The following is a 20064-nucleotide window of genomic DNA, read 5'->3' on the forward strand; positions in this document are numbered from 1 at the left end:
ACTTCTGGACAGACAGAAGTGGAACTTCGGTCCCCACCTTTCATCTTCTCCTGCATCTGTGTCTCGTACATGCTTAGCAATGGTAAGCTGTGATCTGTGCTCAGATATTACTGCTGTATGTAATAATAAGTGTGTATCTGTAATCAGAGTAATAGTCATCTAGCAGCATCTATGGCCAGCACGTGGCCTGCTGCAGAGTCACACTATGGAAGAATCTGTACATTCCAGACCTCCATAGAGCTTGTCTTTTACTAGCATTACTCACATCAGCCACTCCCCACCCTCCATAGAGGTACATACAGTGCTTGGGGTGTTTCCAGCAATAACAGCATTGAGATATAAACAAAAAAGAACAATATCGTGGCCCTTATCTGTTCACCTTATCTGTAAAACCTTTTATGTACCCAGCAAGCATAATAAGTCTAATGCTATGTACACACGTTAAAGCATGGCTCCCAACTGTCCCTCTTTACTCCTCATGTGTCCCTCTTTCAGGACTTTGTCCCTCTTTCTATGTAAATATATATATTTCTCTGCAGTACTAAAAATGTGATTGATTGACTCTAAACGTTATTCCCAGCCTTTAAATTGATATATTACACATTTTAAACCGTTAATATGAAGGAAAATGAACCAGGATAGAAAGGGCCAGTGTGGTTTGAATTATAAAACAACATATTTTTCTTATGAAATCGTTATGGTATGTGTGACAAGGGGCGTGGTGGGGGTGACAGGGCGTGGCTTAAAGGGAAGGTTCAGGGTGGCTCTTAAAAAAAATAAAAATGCCCATCCACTTACCTGGGGCTTCCTCCAGCCGTGGGCAGCCAGGACGTGCCCTCGGCGCCGCTCCGCAGGCTCCCGGTCCCCTCCGGTGGCCGACCCGACCTGGCCAGGCTGGCTGCCAGGTCGGGCTCTTCTGCGTTTCAAAATGCGCCTCACGGGGGCACGCTGACGTCATCGGACGTCCTCCGGGCTGTACTGCGCAGGCGCAGAACTACTGCGCCTGCGCAGTACAGCCCGGAGGACGTCCGATGACGTCAGCGCGCCCCCGTGAGGCGCATTTTGAAACGCAGAAGAGCCCGGCCTGGCCAGGTCGGGTCGGCCACCGGAGGGGACCGGGAGCCTGCGGAGCGGCGCCGAGGGCACGTCCTGGCTGCCCACGACTGGAGGAAGCCCCAGGTAAGTGTATGGGCATTTTTATTTTTTTAAGAGCCACCCTGAACCTTCCCTTTAAGTGTCCCTCTTTCTCATCTCAAAAAGTTGGGAGTTATGGTTAAAGGGAAACTGAATTGAGTAAAATTATTTAAAGAGAACCCGAGGTGGGTTCTGACAATGCTATCAGCATACAGAGGCTGGGTCTGCTTATACTGCTCAGTCTCTGTTGCTTTCTCAATCCCCCCCTAAGTTCCCCCTGCGCTCTGCTATGCCCTCAAATCATTAGCCGAGCCAGCGACACACAGCGTGTCGCAGCCGGCTGTTTACATTTGCAGCTGTCAGTCTCGGCGCTTCCCCGCCTTCTCCATAGCTCCGGTCCCCGCCCGTGTCCCTTCCCTCCCTGCTGATTGGATTGGGCGGGGACCGGAGCTATGGAGGAGGCGGGTAGACTGACAGCTGCAGATCTAAACATCTGGCTGTGACACGCTGTGTGTCGCTGACTCGGCTAATGATTTGAGGGCATAGCAGAGCGCAGGGGGAACTTAGGAGGGATCGAGATAGCAACAGAGGCTGGGCAGTATAAGCAGACCCAGCCTCTCTGTATGCTGATAGCACTGTCAGAACCCACCTCGGGTTCTCTTTAAAATAAACACATTATGTATCTGCAAATGAATATTACATACTAACCTCGCCGCCAGTTCCTCCCAGAAGCTCTCCATTTTCTCCTTACAGTGATCTATTCCAGTTCTGACAATTGTTTGTCAGAACTGAAATATACCAGTTGCTGTCAGTTATATATCAGTAGCTGTCAGTTACAACTGAATGTGCAAGGTAATGTTCATGTTTCCCTATGGCCATTTTTAAAATGGAGGACGGAGAATTCCATTGATCACAGTCTACAAATGGGATGCAGGAGAGGAGAAAGATTGAGGAGTAGACTACACAGGAGGTAAGTATGACCTGTGTATGGTTATTTTGACTTTTTATTTTCAGTTCAGGTTCTCTTTCATGCTGGGCATACACGGCTAGTTTTTGCTGCTCGATTCTCCTGTTCGATCGTTTCGCCGCTCGATTCCGCAGTCAGTTCTCTTATCTTCCGCTCGTTTTTCTTATCTTCTTCCATTCACTGCTATCTGGAACCGAGCGGCAAAACGATCGGGCGGGAGATCGGACAGGTCGGAAATTATCTATCGAGCCATCTTAATGGCTCAAAAACAAGCAGTGTATGCCCAGCATAAGATTTTCTGACAGATCGATTATTTCCAGCATGTCCTATCTGATTTCCGATCGATTTTCCTATCGATTTTCCGTTCACTTCTATAGAAAATTGATCGGGAATCAGATCAGACATGCTGGAAATAATCGATCAGGCAGTAAATCTGCCAGAATTTATTTTTTTTTACTTCGGACCTGTCCATTAGGGCTTTTTCACTCTGTGAGCGTTTTCGATTTTTTTAAGCACTGCCGATTTTAAAATCGCTTTAAAGGTAACCTTAAGCCGGGAAAAAAATGAGTTTTACTCACCTGGGGCTTCCAATAGCCCCCTGCAGCTGTCCGGTGCCCTCGCCGTGTCCCTCCGATCCTCCTGTCCCCGCCGGCGGCCACTTCCGGTTTTGACGTCAGGACCCGACAGGCTGGGAACGCGAATAATCACTCTCGTTCCCAGCCTGTCGGGTCCTGACGGCAAAACCGGAAGTGGCCGCCGGCAGGGACAGGAGGATCGAAGGGACACGGCGAGGGCACCGGACAGCTGCAGGTGAGTAAAACTCATTTTTTTTAAGGTTCACTTTAAGGGCTCGTTCACACTAGAGGCGTTATTATTTGATTTTTTTTTTAAGCGCTGGCGATTTTCAAAATCGCCCTGAAAGCGCTTGTGCAATGATTCTCTATGAGAGAGTTCACATCTGAGCTGTTCGTTTCCGATCCGCTCAGCAAATCGGTGCCTGTTCCATTTTTGAGGCAATTTTGCCTCAATGGAAGGTAAAGGAAAAATACAAAACGCTCACAAAATCGCTTTGTGCAGTGATTGCGTTCACGTTTTTAAGAATAAATGCATTGTATTTATTCTTTTCCGGGTCAAAGAGTTCACTTCCTGACTTGCGTCAAGGAGTGAATTTAAAAAAACGTTCGGGAAAAGCGCTTAGAAAAGCCCTTTTCACAAAAACGCAACGCCCACCCAAGCGCCGGGAATTGGGAAAAAAATTGCGTCAAAGCCTAACGCGAACGGAACGCAATGGCGAGGCCTAAAAGCGCTTGAGTAATGTAGCTCTGTGAGCTTTCCTTCCAATCGGCTCCTGCACCATTTCCTGAGCATTTGCTCTTCAATATAAGTATAAGGAAATCGCAAAGCTCTTGGAAAAAGTGCTTTGAAAAGCGATTTCCCCAGCGCTTTTAGGAATAAATACATCGTATTTATTCATTTCCAGGTCACAGAGTTCACTTCCTGACTGTCTAAAGGAAGAAAAACTCAAATTGCCAGTCAAAAGCGCTTTGGAAAGCGCTTAACAAAGTGCAAATCGCTCTAAAAGCACAGGGAAAAGCGCTCAGCGAGTGCGCTAGCGATGTATAATGTGAACAAGGCCTTAACCACTTCCCGACCGCCACATGTACAAATGGCAGCCGGAAAGTGGATCCCGCAAGGACGGCCGCATGTACAATTGGCGGCGGTCCTTATACGGGCATGGGCGGATCCTCTGCCGGGGACTGGCTCCGCCCCCTCGCGCTGTAACCCGTCGGCCGTTCGGAAGCGCCGGCGGGTTACTAGCTCCCGGATCGCCGCATACAAAGTGTATAATACACTTTGTAATGTATACAAAGTGTATTATATAGGCTACCTCCTGCCCTGGTGGTCCGAGGGACCACCAGGGCAGGCTGCAGCCACCCTAGTCTGCACCCAAGCACACTGATTCCCCCCCCTGCCCCCTGATCGCCCACAGCACCCCTCAGACCCCCTCCCCCCCCAGACCACTGTTTGCACCCAATCACCCCACTAATCACCCATCTTTCACTCACCCAATCAATCTTATCTGTAAACGCTATTTTTTTTTTATTTTCTAAACTGCTCCCTCCTGATCACCCCCCCACCACTCAGATTCTCCCCAGACAACCCCCCCCCGTGTACTGTATCTGTATGCATCTATCCCCCTGATCACCTGTCAATCAACCCCTGTCACTGCCACCCATCAATCAGCCCCTAACCTGCCCCTTGCGGGCAATCTGATCACCCACCCACACCAATAGATCGCCCGCAGATCCGACGTCAGATCACCTCCCAAGTGCAGTGTTTACATCTGTTCTCTACCCTAAACACCCACTAATTACCCATCAATCACCCCCTATCACCACCTGTCACTGTTACCCATCAGATCAGACCCTAATCTGCCCCTTGCGGGCACTCAATCACCCGCCCACACCCTCAGAACGCCCTCAGACCCCAGCCCTGATCACCTCGCCAGTGCATTGCTTGCATCTATTCCCCCCTCTAATCACACCTTGAGACACCCATCAATCACCTCCTGTCACCCCCTAGCACACCTACCCATCAGATCAGGCCCTAATTTGCCCCGTGTGGGCTCCTGATCACTCGGCCAAACCCTCAGACCCCCTTCCGATCACCTCCCCAGTGCATTCATTGCATCTATTTTCCCCTCTAACCACCCCCTGAGACACCCATCAATCACCTCCTGTCACCCCCCTAGCACTCCTATCCATCAGATCAGGCCCAATACAACCTGTCATCTAAAAGGCCACCCTGCTTCTGACCGGTTCCACAAAATTTGCCCCCTCATAGACCACCTGTCATCAAAATTTGCAGATGCTTATACCCCTGAACAGTCATTTTGAGACATTTGGTTTCCAGACTACTCACGGTTTTGGGCCCGTAAAATGCCACGGCGGTATAGGAACCCCACAAGTGACCCCATTTTAGAAAAAAGACACCCCAAGGTATTCTGTTAGGTGTATGACGAGTTCATAGATTTTATTTTTTGTCAAAAGTTAGCGGAAATTGATTTTTATTGTTTTTTTTCCCCAAAGTGTCATTTTTCACTAACTTGTGACAAAAAATAAAATCTTCTATGAACTCACCATACACCTAACGGAATACCTTGGGGTGTCTTCTTTCTAAAATGGGGCCACTTGTGGGGTTCCTATACTGCCCTGGCATTTTAGGGGCCCTAAACCGTGAGGAGTAGTCTAGAAAACAAATGCCTCAAAATGACCTGTGAATAGGACGTTGGGCCCCTTAGCGCACCTAGGCTGCAAAAAAGTGTCACATGTGGTATCGCCGTACTCAGGAGAAGTAGTATAATGTGTTTTGGGGTGTATTTTTACACATACCCATGCTGGGTGGGAGAAATATCTCTGTAAATGACAATTGTTTGATTTTTTTTTTACACACAATTGTCCATTTACAGAGATATTTCTCCAACTCAGCATGGGTATGTGTAAAAATACACCCCAAAACACATTATACTACTTCTCCTGAGTACGGCGATACCACATGTGTGACACTTTTTTGCACCCTAAGTACGCTAAGGGGCCCAAAGTCCAATGTACCTTTAGGATTTCACAGGTCATTTTTGTTTCAAGACTACTCCTCACGGTTTAGGGCCCCTAAAATGCCAGGGCAGTATAGGAACCCCACAAATGACCCCATTCTAGAAAGAAGACACCCAAAGGTATTCCGTACGGAGTATGGTGAGTTCATAGAAGATTTTATTTTTTGTCACAAATTAGCGGAAAATGACACTTTGTGGAAAAAAACAATTAAAATCAATTTCCGCTAACTTGCGACAAAAAATAAAATCTTCTATGAACTCGCCATACTACTAACAGAATACCTTGGGGTGTCTTCTTTCTAAAATGGGGTCATTAGTGGGGTTCCTATACTGCCCTGGCATTTTAGGGGCCCTAAACCGTGAGGAGTAGTCTTGAAACAAAAATGACCTGTGAAATCCTAAAGGTACTCATTGGACTTTGGGCCCCTTAGCGCAGTTAGGGTGCAAAAAAGTGCCACACATGTGGTACCGCCGTACTCAGGAGAAGTAGTATAATGTGTTTTGGGGTGTATTTTTACACATACCCATGCTGGGTGGGAGAAATATCTCTGTAAATGGACAATTGTGTGTAAAAAAAAAAAATCAAACAATTGTCCATTTACAGAGATATTTCTCCAACTCAGCATGGGTATGTGTAAAAATACACCCCAAAACACATTATACTACTTCTCCTGAGTACGGCGATAACACATATGTGGCACTTTTTTGCAGCCTAACTGCGCTAAGGGGCCCAAAGTCCAATGAGCACCAGCAATCGAATAGCACCAAAAGAAAGCTTTATTAGTGACAAAAAAGGAGCCAAAATTCCTTTAGGTGGTAGGTTGTATGAGCGAGCAATAAACCGTGAAAGCTGCAGTGGTCTGAATGGAAAAAAAGGGTCTGGTCCTTAAGGGGGGTAAAGCCCGCGGTCCTCAAGTGGTTAAGATGGCCATGCATCATTTGACTTGGCAGCCGATCGACCATCCGATTCATTCTTAAAATCGAGTAGGATGAAAATCAGTGTCTCCAAGAGCATGCCCGCTCATCAATACGACCAATATCGGGCCGACATTAGTCGCATAAATCGGTCGGACATGCTGAAAAATGTAGGGCCGACTTGCTTAATCGGGTGTGTGGCGGTAACCGCGAGCGATATCGGGACAAGCGACGAAACCCCCAGCACTGTTTTCCCAGTGTATAAATGTAGGCTGTCTGGATCCTCCTCTAGGTGGGCAGGTAATGCTGTTAGTTGGGAAATACTGCACATACGGGGGCTGGCCTATGTTGGGGGGGGGGGGGGGGGGCGGGGGGCACTTCTCTTGCGTAGACTGGTAGCCAAGTTATGGGACCCGGTACCAGAGCAGGGTACCAGAGCAGGAGGAGTGGCTGGATAGTGTAATGGTCAAGGGTTCTGCCTCTGACACAGGCGACCAGGGTTCGAATCTTTCCTGTTCAGTAAACCAACACCTGTTCAGTAGGAGACCTTGGGAAAGTCTCCCTTACACTGCTACTGCCTATAGAGTGTGTCCTAGTGGCTGCAGCTCTGGTGCTTTGAGTCTGCCAGGAGAAAAGCGCAATATAAATGTTCTGTGTTTGTTTGAGAAGACTGAGGACGGCGGTGTGAGAGCATACAAGAGATATCGGCGCGGGAGACTTGGGTGCAGGATACGGCAGCTGATCCTGCTGCTGTACAAATTCCCATTGATGTTGATTACTATTCCCCCTCCAGGCCGCCATGGATGGTGGGGGAATGAAATAATTCAGCTTCCAGCTATTGCTGGAGGCCAAATTATTGTGTTTTAAAAGTAACTTCAGCTCCGTCTTCTGATGGCGCCGAAGTTACTCCCTGTGTGCTGCTATACGCGTAATTCCTATTACGGCCTATGGTGGTGGGAGCGAGCCGTGTGCATGGGGCTGGAGGAAGCCCCAGGTATGTATAAAACTTTTAGTTCGGATACACTCTAAAAGGAAATAAACTGCTGTAGGTAGAATCTCTTAGGGCTCATTCACACTAGAGGAGTTTTTTTTTTATTTTTGAAGAGCAGGTGATTTGTACAAATTGCCCTAAAAGCGCTTACACTATGCTTTCTAATAAGATAGTTCTCACTGGGGTGCTCCGTTTGCTTTCTGCTGACTTAAGACCGTTTTCAGGGCCAATTGTCCTTTTGTCCTGAATGGAAGATATATATATATATATATATATATATATATATATATATATATATATATATATATATATATATATATATATATATGAAAAATGCTCACAAAATCGCTTTGTGCAGCGATTGCGATCGCGTTTTAAAGAATAAATACATGGTATTTATTCTATACCGGATCATAGAGTTCACTTCCTGACTTGCGCCAGGGAGTGAATTTAAAAAATTTCTCGGAAAAAACGCTTAGCAAAAACGCCCAGCGCACAGAAATCGGTTCCGGATACACGATAGACGCTATGCGCCGCTAGTGTGTATGCAGCTGTTAGACTCTGGAGAGATAGACAGTCACCGCGTGGAGGCTGCTACAGGACAGGTAATGTACAAATGCACATGCGGGGGCACATTTATACATTGGGGGGGCAGCAGCGGTGCAGAAGTGCTGGGCTCAGCTGATTCCCTGAAGATTTCATGCTGAAATCGGACGGGAGTTGGTCTGTAGTGTATGGGCAGCTTCGACAAAGAGACCAGTTTCCTGTAATCAGATAGAGATACATTTGTCTGTTTGTCGAATCTGCGCATAATCTTCAGGTCTATGGCCACCTAAAGTACCCCTGACCCCCCCTCTAAAACAGCAGACTTATGTTTTTTTTTAATTTGCTGCGCTGTGATGTGCATCACATCGCCTCTCTCCCCCTTTAGTACCCCCCCACTCCCCCCCCCCCCCCCCCCCCCCCCCCCCGTTTTGCTTAGCTGAAATCTTCGACTGGAGCAGAACGTTGAGGATGGGTGGGGAGGAAGTGTCTGTACTTCCTCCTCTCTGCCCCTCATCAGGAACGACCCTCACTCTTGCGGAGCTGCGCTGTGTGCGGTCTTGGGGTAATTTAGCTCAGGACAATAGTGTATTAATAGCTGTTTTAGTACACCATCGTTCTGAGCTCAATTACCCCAAGACCGCACACAGCGGGCTGTGTAAATAGGAACGAATAGCAGCGAGTTCAGGGGGGAGTTACGGATGACGGATAAAGGGCGGGATGTACCGACACTTCCTCCTAGCCCATCCTCCAGGGAGGCGGGGGCACTAAAGGGGTAGGATTAGGTAGGTCAGAGGTACTTTAAGTGATCAGGAACCCTCGCTATGCCTGTCACTGCCTCGGGGCATCCCAGCAACCTAGTTTTTAGATAATGTACGCTAGATGTGAAGGATCATGCATGGTAAGTTTTCCAGATCTCCAGGCTAGAAGGACACAAGGAGCTTGATTCACTAACCAGTGCTAACTCAGTTAGCACATGTTAAAGGGAACCAGAGGCCCCAGAAAAAACTACGGGACCCGGTACCGCCGTTACAGGAAGCGGTGGACGGCGGCGTGGGAGCGATCCGTGCGTATGGGGCTGGAAGAAGCCCCAGGTATGTATAAAAGCTTTTTCTGTTTTTTTCTGTTTTTACAGAGAGTTCCTCTCTGGTTCCCTTTAAGGCTTTGCACGTGCAAACTAGGGTGCTAAGTAGTTTGCACGGGCAAAGCTGTTGCTGTTCGCGTGCTATTTTAGCGCGCGTATGGCCCTACGAAGCGGCTGATTTTCCAGGGCTGTGGAGTCGGTACAAAAATCTTCCAACTCCGACTCCTCAGTTTATGAAACCACGACTCCGACTCCAGGTACCCAAAGTGGCCCCAACTCCGACTCCTCAGTTTATGAAACCACGACTCCAACTACGACTCCGGGTACCCAAAATAGCTCTGCCTCTGACTCCTCGACTCCGACTCCTTAGTCTAATACTTAACAGTTCTGTGGATTTTGTACAAAAATCATCCGACTCCGACTCTTCAGTTTATGAAATCAACGACTCCAACTCCGACTTCGGATGCCCAAAATTGCCTCGACTCCGACTCCACAGCCCTGATAAATTCTTACGCGCATATTAGCGCGTGCAGAGCCAGTTTGCACGTGCTAAGCGGCTTTTCACTGGCGTGCTAACATTTAGCACGCTTTTGTGAATCAAGCCCAAGCACTTTTTGGGTACCTGGAGTCGGAGGTTTCATATACTGGAGGAATCAGACTTGGAGTCGGATGATTTTTGTACCGACTCCACTCTGGATATTAGTAATATCCAGGGCTGTGGAATCTGTACAAAAATCATCCGACTCCCGCTCACTCCTCAGTTTATAAAACCTCCGATGTGGGGAACCCAAAATGGCTCTGACTCCGACTCCGACACATTAGTATAATACTTGCCAGGGCTATGGATTTTGTACAAGAACCATCCAACTCCGACTCGTTAGTTCATGAAACCACCAACTCCAGGTAGTCAAAACGGAGCAGTTTTGACTACCTGGAGTTGGTGGTTTCATGAACTAACTTCAACTCCACAGCCCTCAATATTACCGATAGTAGAATATCTGTTATTTTATCTATAGTCCACTATAACCCTAAATAACCTATTTCTCAGGCTAGGTTCACAGTGGGACGTTACAGGCGCACGTTAGAGCAGCCTGTAACGCAGCCCCACCGCACAGTAATGAAAAATCAATGGGCTGTTCACAGTGCCCACGTTGCGTTACATTGTAACGCTCCACGTCAAGAGAAAGTGCTGCATGCTGTGCGTTATAGGCGGCTAAGCCGCGTTAGACTGTTTGCACATGCTCAGTCATGTTGGGGAGGAGGGGAGAGCGGCCGGGCACATGGCTAATTAATATTCACTGCACGGTGTGACATGCAGTGTTTACTTCCTGGAGCGCCGCTCTGTGCCGCGATTGGCCGGGCGGGACCACGTGATGCCGCATGCGTCCAAGAGTGTGCATCACGGCATAGCGGATGCCAGAGTGAGCTGCACAACGCGGCTCACTCTGACGTCCACACCAGAGAGCACCAGGCGTTGCGTTAGGGGCACGTTATGTACCCTATAACGTCCCCTAAACGCAACGTCCCACTGTGAACCTAGCCTGAACTAACCCTCACCTACACCTAACACTAACTTCACCTCCCTACCCCACTCTGAAGTAGGGTTGGGCTATGTAATAGCCGGACCCCAGGCACCCATTAAAGGAGTCATCAATCAAAACAAGTATCCCCCCCCCCCATCCACTTCCCCGGGGCTTCCTCCAGCCCCTCCAAAACCGCAGCTCCACGCTCAACCGTTGGCCCAGGGTCCCCACCAGTGCAAAGGCTGACCTCCTGGTTGCCTCTGCTGCGCCTGCGCGAGCATCTCTGTCAATCAAACCCACGTTGTCCGCGGTGTACTGTGCAGGTACAGAACTACAGCGCCTGCGCAGTACACCATGGACAATGTGGATGTGATTCACAGCGGTGCTCAGGGACTTGTCAGCTGCAAGGGGCTGGAGGATGCCCTGGGTAAGTAGAATGAGGGGGGGTTATTTTGATTGATGACTTCTTTAAATTACCCTCCTCTGCTGTGTCTTCCAATATTTTTGTACTTCCAGAGCTCAAATGAACCTATTGGCCCTTGGCTAAGATATAGCTGAGCAACCATTTCCTATCTATACAAAGAGAGAAAAGGTCCCCCCTTATAGTCAGCACCACTCCAGGGTATACAGGTATTTCAAAAATATCAAAATCAGTTTATTATGCCATCAGTAACGATAATTAAACACACATGGTGGTGCAATGGTTAGCGCTCTTGCCTTGCAGCGCTGGTTAGATTCCAGCCGCGTCAACATCTGCACGGAGTGTGTATGTTCTCCCCGTGTCTGCGTGGGTTTCCTCCGGGCACTCCGGTTTCCCCCACATCCCAAAAACATACAAATAAGTTAATTGGCTTCCCCCTAAAAAATAGGCCCTAGACTACAATACACACACTACACAATACACACATAGACATATGACTTTGGTAGGGACTATATTGTGAGCCCCTCTGAGGGACAGTTAGTTGACCAGACAATATACTCAGTACAGCGCTGCGTAATATGTCAGCGCTATATAAATACATATAAAATCGGATAAAACCATAGTCCTTCTAGGGTTTTCAGGGTAACATTATATCGTATTTCATCATTCAGTATATAACCTGGAACTGCTTACCAAACCTGCAGCAGGCCGTGTTCACATTGATACAGCGTGTGCTTGAATCCGGGTTCATATAAAGTGCAGTAGTGTGAAAGGTACAGGGTGCATAAACATACAAGCAAACATATTAGAATGGCCATAAATCACAAATGATGCTGGTGGTAGCTGGTGCAAGGCAATATAAGGAGACCTATATCGTCACCCAGGTAAGCAGACCAGGAGGAACCCGAAGGAGGGTGTGGCATCTCAAAATGTCAGGGTGGGCGAGTCCACCGGTTCCGCGGGTGTCACCGCGCTTTCTCAAGACTATCTGGTGTTATATGGTGGGGCGGAGCTCATGTGACAACGAGGATATGATGTCGTGTATTTACGGTTTCGCAACGACTCACAAACCAGCAGTAATAGGGCTGTGTGGAGTGCATGGACTCTCTCCGCACCAGGGCCGAGGCAGAGGCAAGAGAGGCTCCAGCCTCGGCACAGTGTAGTAGGGGGCGCATAGCTCCCAACTGTCCCTATTTTGGAGTTCTGTCCCTCTTTCCTCCTCATTTGTCCCTCTTTCAGGACTTTTTCCCTCTTTCTATGTAAATATATATATTTTTCTACTAAAAAATGTGTTTGATTGACTCTAAACTTCATTCCCATCCTTTAAATTGATATATTACTAATTTTAAAATGTTACTATGAAGGAAAATGATCCAGGATTGAAAGGACCAGTGTGGTTTAAATGATAAAACAACATATTTTTCTTATGAAATCTTTCTGTGACGGCTGGGGTTGGAGGGATGGAGGGGGGTACTTTGGTGTCTCAGTCTCGGGTGCTGGAGGACCTTGTCCCAGCTCTGCTCCACCCCCACCAGATGGACAACAGTATTCCCCCCCCACTGCGCGGGGGGAATACTTTAGGATATTTTAAATAGGATATTTTTGAAGTATACCCTGGAGTGATGCTAACCAGGCATGCTCAAATCCGAATTCGGGAGATACCCGGATAGCTCTATCCGGATATCTCCCAGTAAAGCTTTGCAGGGGTGGGGGTCAATCTTACCTGTCTGACGTCTTCTTGCTCCGTCCCTCAGCGCCTCCCATGATGCGCTCCACGCGGCGGTAACATGACTTCAAACACTTCCTGCTTCCGGATTGAAGGAGGAAGTGTTTGGAGTCACGTGATGCGCGTGAAAAGCATCGTGGGAGGTGCCAGGGACGGAGCAAGAAGACGTCAGAAAGGTAAGATTGACCCCCACCCCTGCACAGCTTTACTGGGAGATATCACTGGGAGATATCCGGATAGAACTATCCGAGTATCTCCCGAATTCGGATTTGAGCATGCCTGGTGCTGACTACGTGGGGGGAGGGGGGGACCTTTTCTCTCTTTGTATATATGCCTTTAAAGAGACTCTGTAACAAGAAAAAGTTCCCCTGGGGGGTACTGACCTCGGTAGGGGGAAGCCTCAGTGTCTCAATGAGGCTTCCCCCTCCCCTGTAGCTGCAGGCAGTCCAGCGCTGGCTCCCCGAAGTGTCCCGGAATCCTCCCTCGACAAGCCTGACAAGCGCTGATTTATTTACCTCTCCTGGCTCCAGTAGGGGCGCTGTTGCAGCTCTCCGCATGTAGATAGGTGAAAATAGCCGATCTCCGTCGGGTCCGCTCTACTGCTATTTCCGCCTATCTCCGAGCGGACAGCCCATACTGCGCTGGAGCTGGGAAGGTAAATATTTACATCCCCGCAGCTCAGGGAGCTTTATCTCTGCCGCCGTGGGACCGAGGAGGACGGGGGAAGCCTCAATAGGATCCGGAGGCTTTCCCCACCCCAGGTGAGTACAGCCCAGGGGAGGTAGTTTTTGTTACAGGTTTTCTTTAAAACCCACCCATAGCACACCTCTAGTGGTTGCGTTAATTTGTGTTGTACCCATTTCCTATATGCTTACCGTAGCCAATCACCCGTGCCTAAATGAATCCCTTGGCGCTCAGCTATAGTATAGCCAAGCGCCCATTTCTGCTACATCGCTGCATCACGCAAAACCAGTGTACAGGTAGTCCCCGACTTACGAATGTCCCGCCGATACGAATGGTATGGATCCAGTGTTTTCATGGGAACAAGCCCAAAAACAGTTTTCAAATTGGACTTGTAATTTTTGAGAAAATCGATTTTAAAAAATAAAAAAAAATGTTATTTAAACTTGTATAATCAGGTACAGAGAGCAGATATGACACAGAGGGGGATACTGGAGGCAGAGGGGGCACAGAGGAGGTACAGGGGGCAGAGATCCGACTTAAGAACAGATTCAGGTTAAGAACAAACCTATAGTCCCTATCTCATTCGTTAACGGGACTACCTGTATAATTGAATTTATCATTGCAGTCTATGTGACGCCCATGTTACCAACATGCTCCAAAATGACTTGCTTTGCTTTAGTAAACCAAGTCCAGTGCCACTAATCTTTCCTGTCTTTGTTCACCAGATTGTCAGTCGGAATGGTATACTGACGTGCCTGTCACCTGTATTTGCCCGGAGGCCAGAAGCAATAACTGGACTGGATCCTGCACCGGAAGAGGCAGCCCTGATAGAACTGGAGTTTGGCTGTGATGTTTTACCCACCCATTCATCCACCCGCCCCACTGACTTCTCTCTGGGACAGCACACGGTCCATGCAAATCGTTCCAACGCTGAGAAATCTTACTACATCCACCAAGAAGATGACATAGACATCTGCTCACACTTCCTGGTGGGCCAATGCTCCAGGGGTCTTCTCTGCCGAAACCATCACACGGCTTTACCATACGTATGGCAGCTGAGGCGTAAAGACACAAAGCTGTGGTGGAGTTTTGATGAAGGTGATCAGCTTGTCCTGGAGAGGCTGTACAGTGACCCAAGTAGGGAACATGTCTTTATAGTCCACGGGTAAGTATGAGGAGAACCGTGGAGCGTTTGGAATGCGCTTACACACCTGGCAGCGATAGGGGTGCACAAACAGACCAAGGTAGAAGTGAAACAAAACACTTATAAAATCCTTCAATAATATAGTGACGTAAAGGATTACAACTAGAGTGGAAAAAAAGCGACACACTCGCATAAGAAGAGGGAAGGCTCTGGGTCCGTTAGAACTTCCTGGTCCTCTCTGCATCCCCTCATTCCACCACCAGGCCCTCGTTCCAGCATTTGACTTTAACATCGAAGAAGCCTTCAGGTCTGCTTGGAAAGCTACGGAACTACTTGGTTTCCAAGTACGTCTGAAGACAAGTAGCTCCGTACTGAACATGCCAAAGTCCAGGATCGCATGTGTGCAGAAGGGAGCAGCTCGTCTGGCGCTAGTCTACTTTAGGGGACCTAGCAGGAAGCCTCATAGACAAAATTAGCTAACGCGATTGGGTGGACCACTCCCTTTCAAACTGCTAAGTTTCCAGTAGGTTGTAGTAAACTACCCCCACACTATTCAGCCAGTCACAATGCTTTGTGCTGTAAGAGGGGTGTGATTGGAAAACTGTTTTCTATGAGGTTTTCTGCTGGGTTCCCTAGAATTGACTTGCGCCGCTTGTCTTTAGAAGAACTTGGAGAACCCAGTAATTCCATAGCCTTCCAAGGAGACCCGAAGACGCAGCCGGTGGGAAACTTGAATGGGGGAATGAGGGGACACAGAGAGGACCCCCCCCCGGCAGAGGTTACAGGTATTATTTAAAGTGACTCTAGAGCAGAAAAAAAACCCTCAATATAATGGATTGGTTGTGTATTTCTGATAATTAATAGAACATTAGTAGCAAAGAAAATATTCTCATTTATTTTCAGGTATATAGCTTTTTTTTTTTTTAATAACGTTACATCATTCTCTAATAATTGCAGTTTCCACACTACACAGCATTTTAATTGATTTCACAGAGCAGGCCAGTGAGACTTTGAACTATTCTCTGCAGAAATACCAGAAACAAAGAAGAAACAATGAGAGATAGTTGAGATAAGAACTTCAAAAGACAGTGCTGTTCACAGAGCTCACAGAAGCGCTTTTGCATAGATAACAGAAGTTTCTTAACTCTTCCTGTACTGGAAAACAATATAAAACTTATATCTCTGCTAATAATGTTTTATTTCTTAGCTGTACTACACATACAATTCATTATATCGTATGTTTATTTTCACTTCAGATTCCCTTTAAAGAGAACCCGAGGCGGGTTCTAAGAATCCTATCAGCACACAGAGGCTGGGTCTGCATATAATGCCCAGCCTCTGTTGCTATTCTGCACCCCCCCCCCCCCCCCCCCCCCCCCCCCTGCGCTCTGCTGGCCCTTTTAAATCACACAGCCGTGCTAGCGACAGCGTGTTGCTGCCAGCTGTTTACCTTTAGATGTGTCAGTCTCGGCGCTCCCCTGCCTCTTTTATGTCACCACACTCCCCGCCTGCGTCCCTTCCCTCCAATCAGCGGGGAGGGAAGGGACGCAGGCTGGGAGCGGCGACACAGAGGAGTCAGGGAAGCTGCGACCTAGAGAAAACGGGAGCGGGGATGCCAGCTCCTATATAAAATAGGTAACCAACTATGGAGAATATTAACTCAATGAAGCGTTAGTTCTCCTCAGATCGGTCAGATGGATTCTTAACCAGTCATACCAACAATATATATTTTTAGTATCACATATATCCCCAATGAAATAATGAGTCTCAGACCAAGATCACTTTTTGTCTTAAAATAAATGTATTCTTGTAATAATAAACATAGAATATACAAAGATCACATAGAACAGGGTTATTATAAAAAAAGCAATTGTAAAAATATCTAGCAACATTTCTCAGCCATCAGGAGTACATAAATTAAAAAGATACGTACCACCTCTCTTACAGCATATCTCGGCCAAAGTCTTATCTGAACAGTGTCTTGACCTATATTTATAGGGGACATCGTACCCATACCAAGTTTCCCTCACGTGAGTTTCAGAGTCGTCACAAGAGACAGACATGTAAGGGGTAGTTGGCCTTGGATGGAGCCAACTTGAAATTTACAACATACAGGGTTTATACACAGTTGAATGGGTCACTTAAAGTTCATTCTTTCTAGGTGAAAGGTAATTTTACAGAGTTCACCAACAGTTTATTCTTTCTGGGTGAAGGTTCACCAACAGTTCATAAGCAGTTCATACGGTTATTATAATTCACAGCACACCAGATATAATAGGATTATTAAACACACACTGCACATGATATAATAATGCAAACAGTTACATTAGTCATATACCATAAGATATGCATAAATATGTTTCTCTAATTATAGTTCTTACACTATTTAAGTTTACCTAATGACAACCTGATAATAAAGATTAAATATGTTTGACAGCGACCTAGAGGAGGCAGGGGAGCGGCGACATAGAGGAGGCAGGCGAGCGGCGACATAGAGGAGGCAGGGGAGCGGCGACATAGAGGAGGCAGGGGAGCGGCGACCTAGAGGAAGCGGGGGAGCGGCGACATAGAGGAGGCAGGGGAGCGGCGACCTAGAGGAGGCAGGGGAGCGGCGACCTAGAGGAGGCAGGGGAGCGGCGACCTAGAGGAGGCAGGGGAGCGGCGACCTAGAGGATGCAGGGGAGCGGCGACATAGAGGAGGCGGGGGAGCGGCGACCTAGAGGAGGCTGGGGAGCGGCGACATAGAGGAGGCGGGGGAGCGGCGACCTCGAGGAGGCGGGGGAGCGGCGACCTAAAGGAGGCAGGGGAGCGGCGACATAGAGGAGGCAGGGGAGCGTCGACCTAGAGGAGGCAGGGGAGCGGCGACATAGAGGAGGCAGGGGAGCGGCGACCTAGAGGAGGCATGGGAGCGGCGACCTAGAGGAAGCAGGGGAGCGGCGACCTAGAGGAGGCGCGGGAGCGGCGACCTAGAGGAAGCGGGGGAGCGGCGACATAGAGGAGGCGGGGGAGCGGCGACATAGAGGAGGCGGGAGAGCGGCCACCTAGAGGAAGCGGGGGAGCGGCGACATAGAGGAGGCGGGGAGCGGCGACCTAGAGGAGGCAGGGGAGCGGCGACCTAGAGGAGGCGGGGGAGTGGCGACCTAGAGGAGGCGGGGGAGCGGCGACATAGAGGAGACGGGGGAGCGGCGACCTAGAGGAGGCGGGGGAGCGGCGACATAGAGGAGGCGGGGGAGCGGCGACCTAGAGGAGGCGGGGGAGCGGCGACCTAGAGGAGGCGGGGGAGCGGCGATATAGAGGAGGCGGGGGAGCGGCGATATAGAGGAGGCGGGGGAGCGGCGATATAGAGGAGGCGGGGGAGCGGCGATATAGAGGAGGCGGGGGAGCGGCGACATAGAGGAGGCAGGGGAGCGGCGACCTAGAGGAGGCGGGGGAGCGGCGACATAGAGGAGGCAGGGGAGCGGCGATATAGAGGAAGCGGGGGAGCGGCGACCTAGAGGAAGCGGGGGAGCGGCGACATAGAGGAGGCGGGGGAGCGGCGACATAGAGGAGGCGGGAGAGCGGCCACCTAGAGGAAGCGGGGGAGCGGCGACATAGAGGAGGCGGGGAGCGGCGACCTAGAGGAGGCAGGGGAGCGGCGACCTAGAGGAGGCGTGGGAGTGGCGACCTAGAGGAGGCGGGGGAGCGGCGACATAGAGGAGGCGGGGGAGCGACGACCTACAGGAGGCGGGGGAGCGGCGACATAGAGGAGGCGGGGGAGCGGCGACCTAGAGGAGGCGGGGGAGCGGCGACCTAGAGGAGGCGGGGGAGCGGCGACCTAGAGGAGGCGGGGGAGCGGCGACATAGAGGAGGCGGGGGAGCGGCGATATAGAGGAGGCGGGGGAGCGGCGACATAGAGGAGGCGGGGGAGCGGCGACATAGAGGAGGCAGGGGAGCGGCGACCTAGAGGAGGCAGGGGAGCGGCGACATAGAGGAGGCGGGGGAGCGGCGACAGAGGAGGCGGGGGAGCGGCGATATAGAGGAGGTAGGGGATCGGCGACATAGAGGAGGCGGGGGAGCGGCTACATAGAGGAGGCGGGGGAGCGGCTACATAGAGGAGGCGGGGGAGCGGCGACATAGAGGAGGCAGGGAAGCGGCGATATAGAGGAGGCGGGGGAGCGGCGACATAGAGGAGGTGGGGGAGCGGCGAGAGTGACACACCTAGAGGTGAACAGCCGGCTAGGGACACGCTGAGTGTCGCTAGCACGGCTGTGTGATTTATGGGGGACAGCAGAGCGCAGGGGGGGGGGGCCTGGGGGTGGAGCAGTATAGCAACAGAGGCTGGGCATTATACGCAGACCCGGCCTCTATGTGCTAATAGGATTCTTAGAACCCACCTCAGGTTTTCTTTAATAATGCCTCACACCATAATACATTTCAGTATTGATGCTTCTAATGGCGATCCTCTTTGGGGTCTTTGTAAAGTGTTAAGTTGTAGAGTCCTTAGTCACAATACCCCACTGCTATACCCAATCCCCAGCATCTTCTCGTTTTTCATTGAGGCTTCCCTTTGCTCCATTCTTCTGGACCAGTGATCTGCAGACTTGGCTGTTAAGGAACTACAAGTCCCACAAAGCATTGCGGGAGTCTGACAGCCACAGTCATGATTCATAAAGGCAAATGCATTGTGGGATTTGTAGTTCCTTAACAGCTGGAGAGCCAAGTTTGCAGATCACTGTTCTTGACCAGTGGGAATTGTCACTGGCACATTTGTATTTGAATTTGTTGTTAAGCATTCTTATTGGATCCTGACTTGTAGTACAAACAAAGCTGAGCTTGAGAGACTAAGACAACTCTTAGGCCTAGTGCACACCAGAGCGGTTCTGCTGCGGTTTGCGATCCGCTTGCGGGTGCCGATCCGCTAGGGTAATGTATTTCAATAGGCTGGTGCACACCAGAGCGGGAGGCGTTTTGCAGAAACGCATACTCCCGGACTGCTGCCGATTTTGGATTGCGGAGGCGTTTCTGCCTCAATGTTAAGTATAGGAAAAACGCAAACCACTCTGAAAAACGGCACTTCAGAGCGGTTTGCCAGGCGGTTTTTGTTACAGAAGCTGTTCAGTAACAGCTTTACTGTAACAATACATGAAATCTACTACACCAAAAACGCTTCACAAAACCGCAAAATGCTAGCTGAAATGCTACAGAAAAAGAAGAAAAAACGTTTCAAACTCTGCTAGCATTTTGCGGATCTGCTAGCGGTTTTTGGTGTGCACCAGGCCGTAGTGAGCATGGCAGGTCTCATCGGTTATACAGTAAAGGTAGCCATACACTGGTCGATTT

General features: G+C 49.4%; 1 protein-coding gene across 1 annotated transcript in view; it reads left to right on the forward strand.

Moving 5' to 3' along the window:
* Positions 1-20064, forward strand: part of LOC137562549 (protein mono-ADP-ribosyltransferase TIPARP-like) — a 65395-nt gene continuing 45331 nt past the window's right edge. Inside the window, exons 1-2 of the mRNA XM_068273995.1 lie at positions 1-82; positions 14327-14766. Coding sequence (XP_068130096.1) covers positions 80-82; positions 14327-14766 — 443 coding nt within the window. The 5' untranslated portion in view covers positions 1-79. The remainder of the gene's footprint in view (positions 83-14326; positions 14767-20064) is intronic.

The sequence above is a fragment of the Hyperolius riggenbachi genome, chromosome 3, assembly GCF_040937935.1.
Source record: "Hyperolius riggenbachi isolate aHypRig1 chromosome 3, aHypRig1.pri, whole genome shotgun sequence".
NCBI lineage: Eukaryota > Metazoa > Chordata > Amphibia > Anura > Hyperoliidae > Hyperolius > Hyperolius riggenbachi.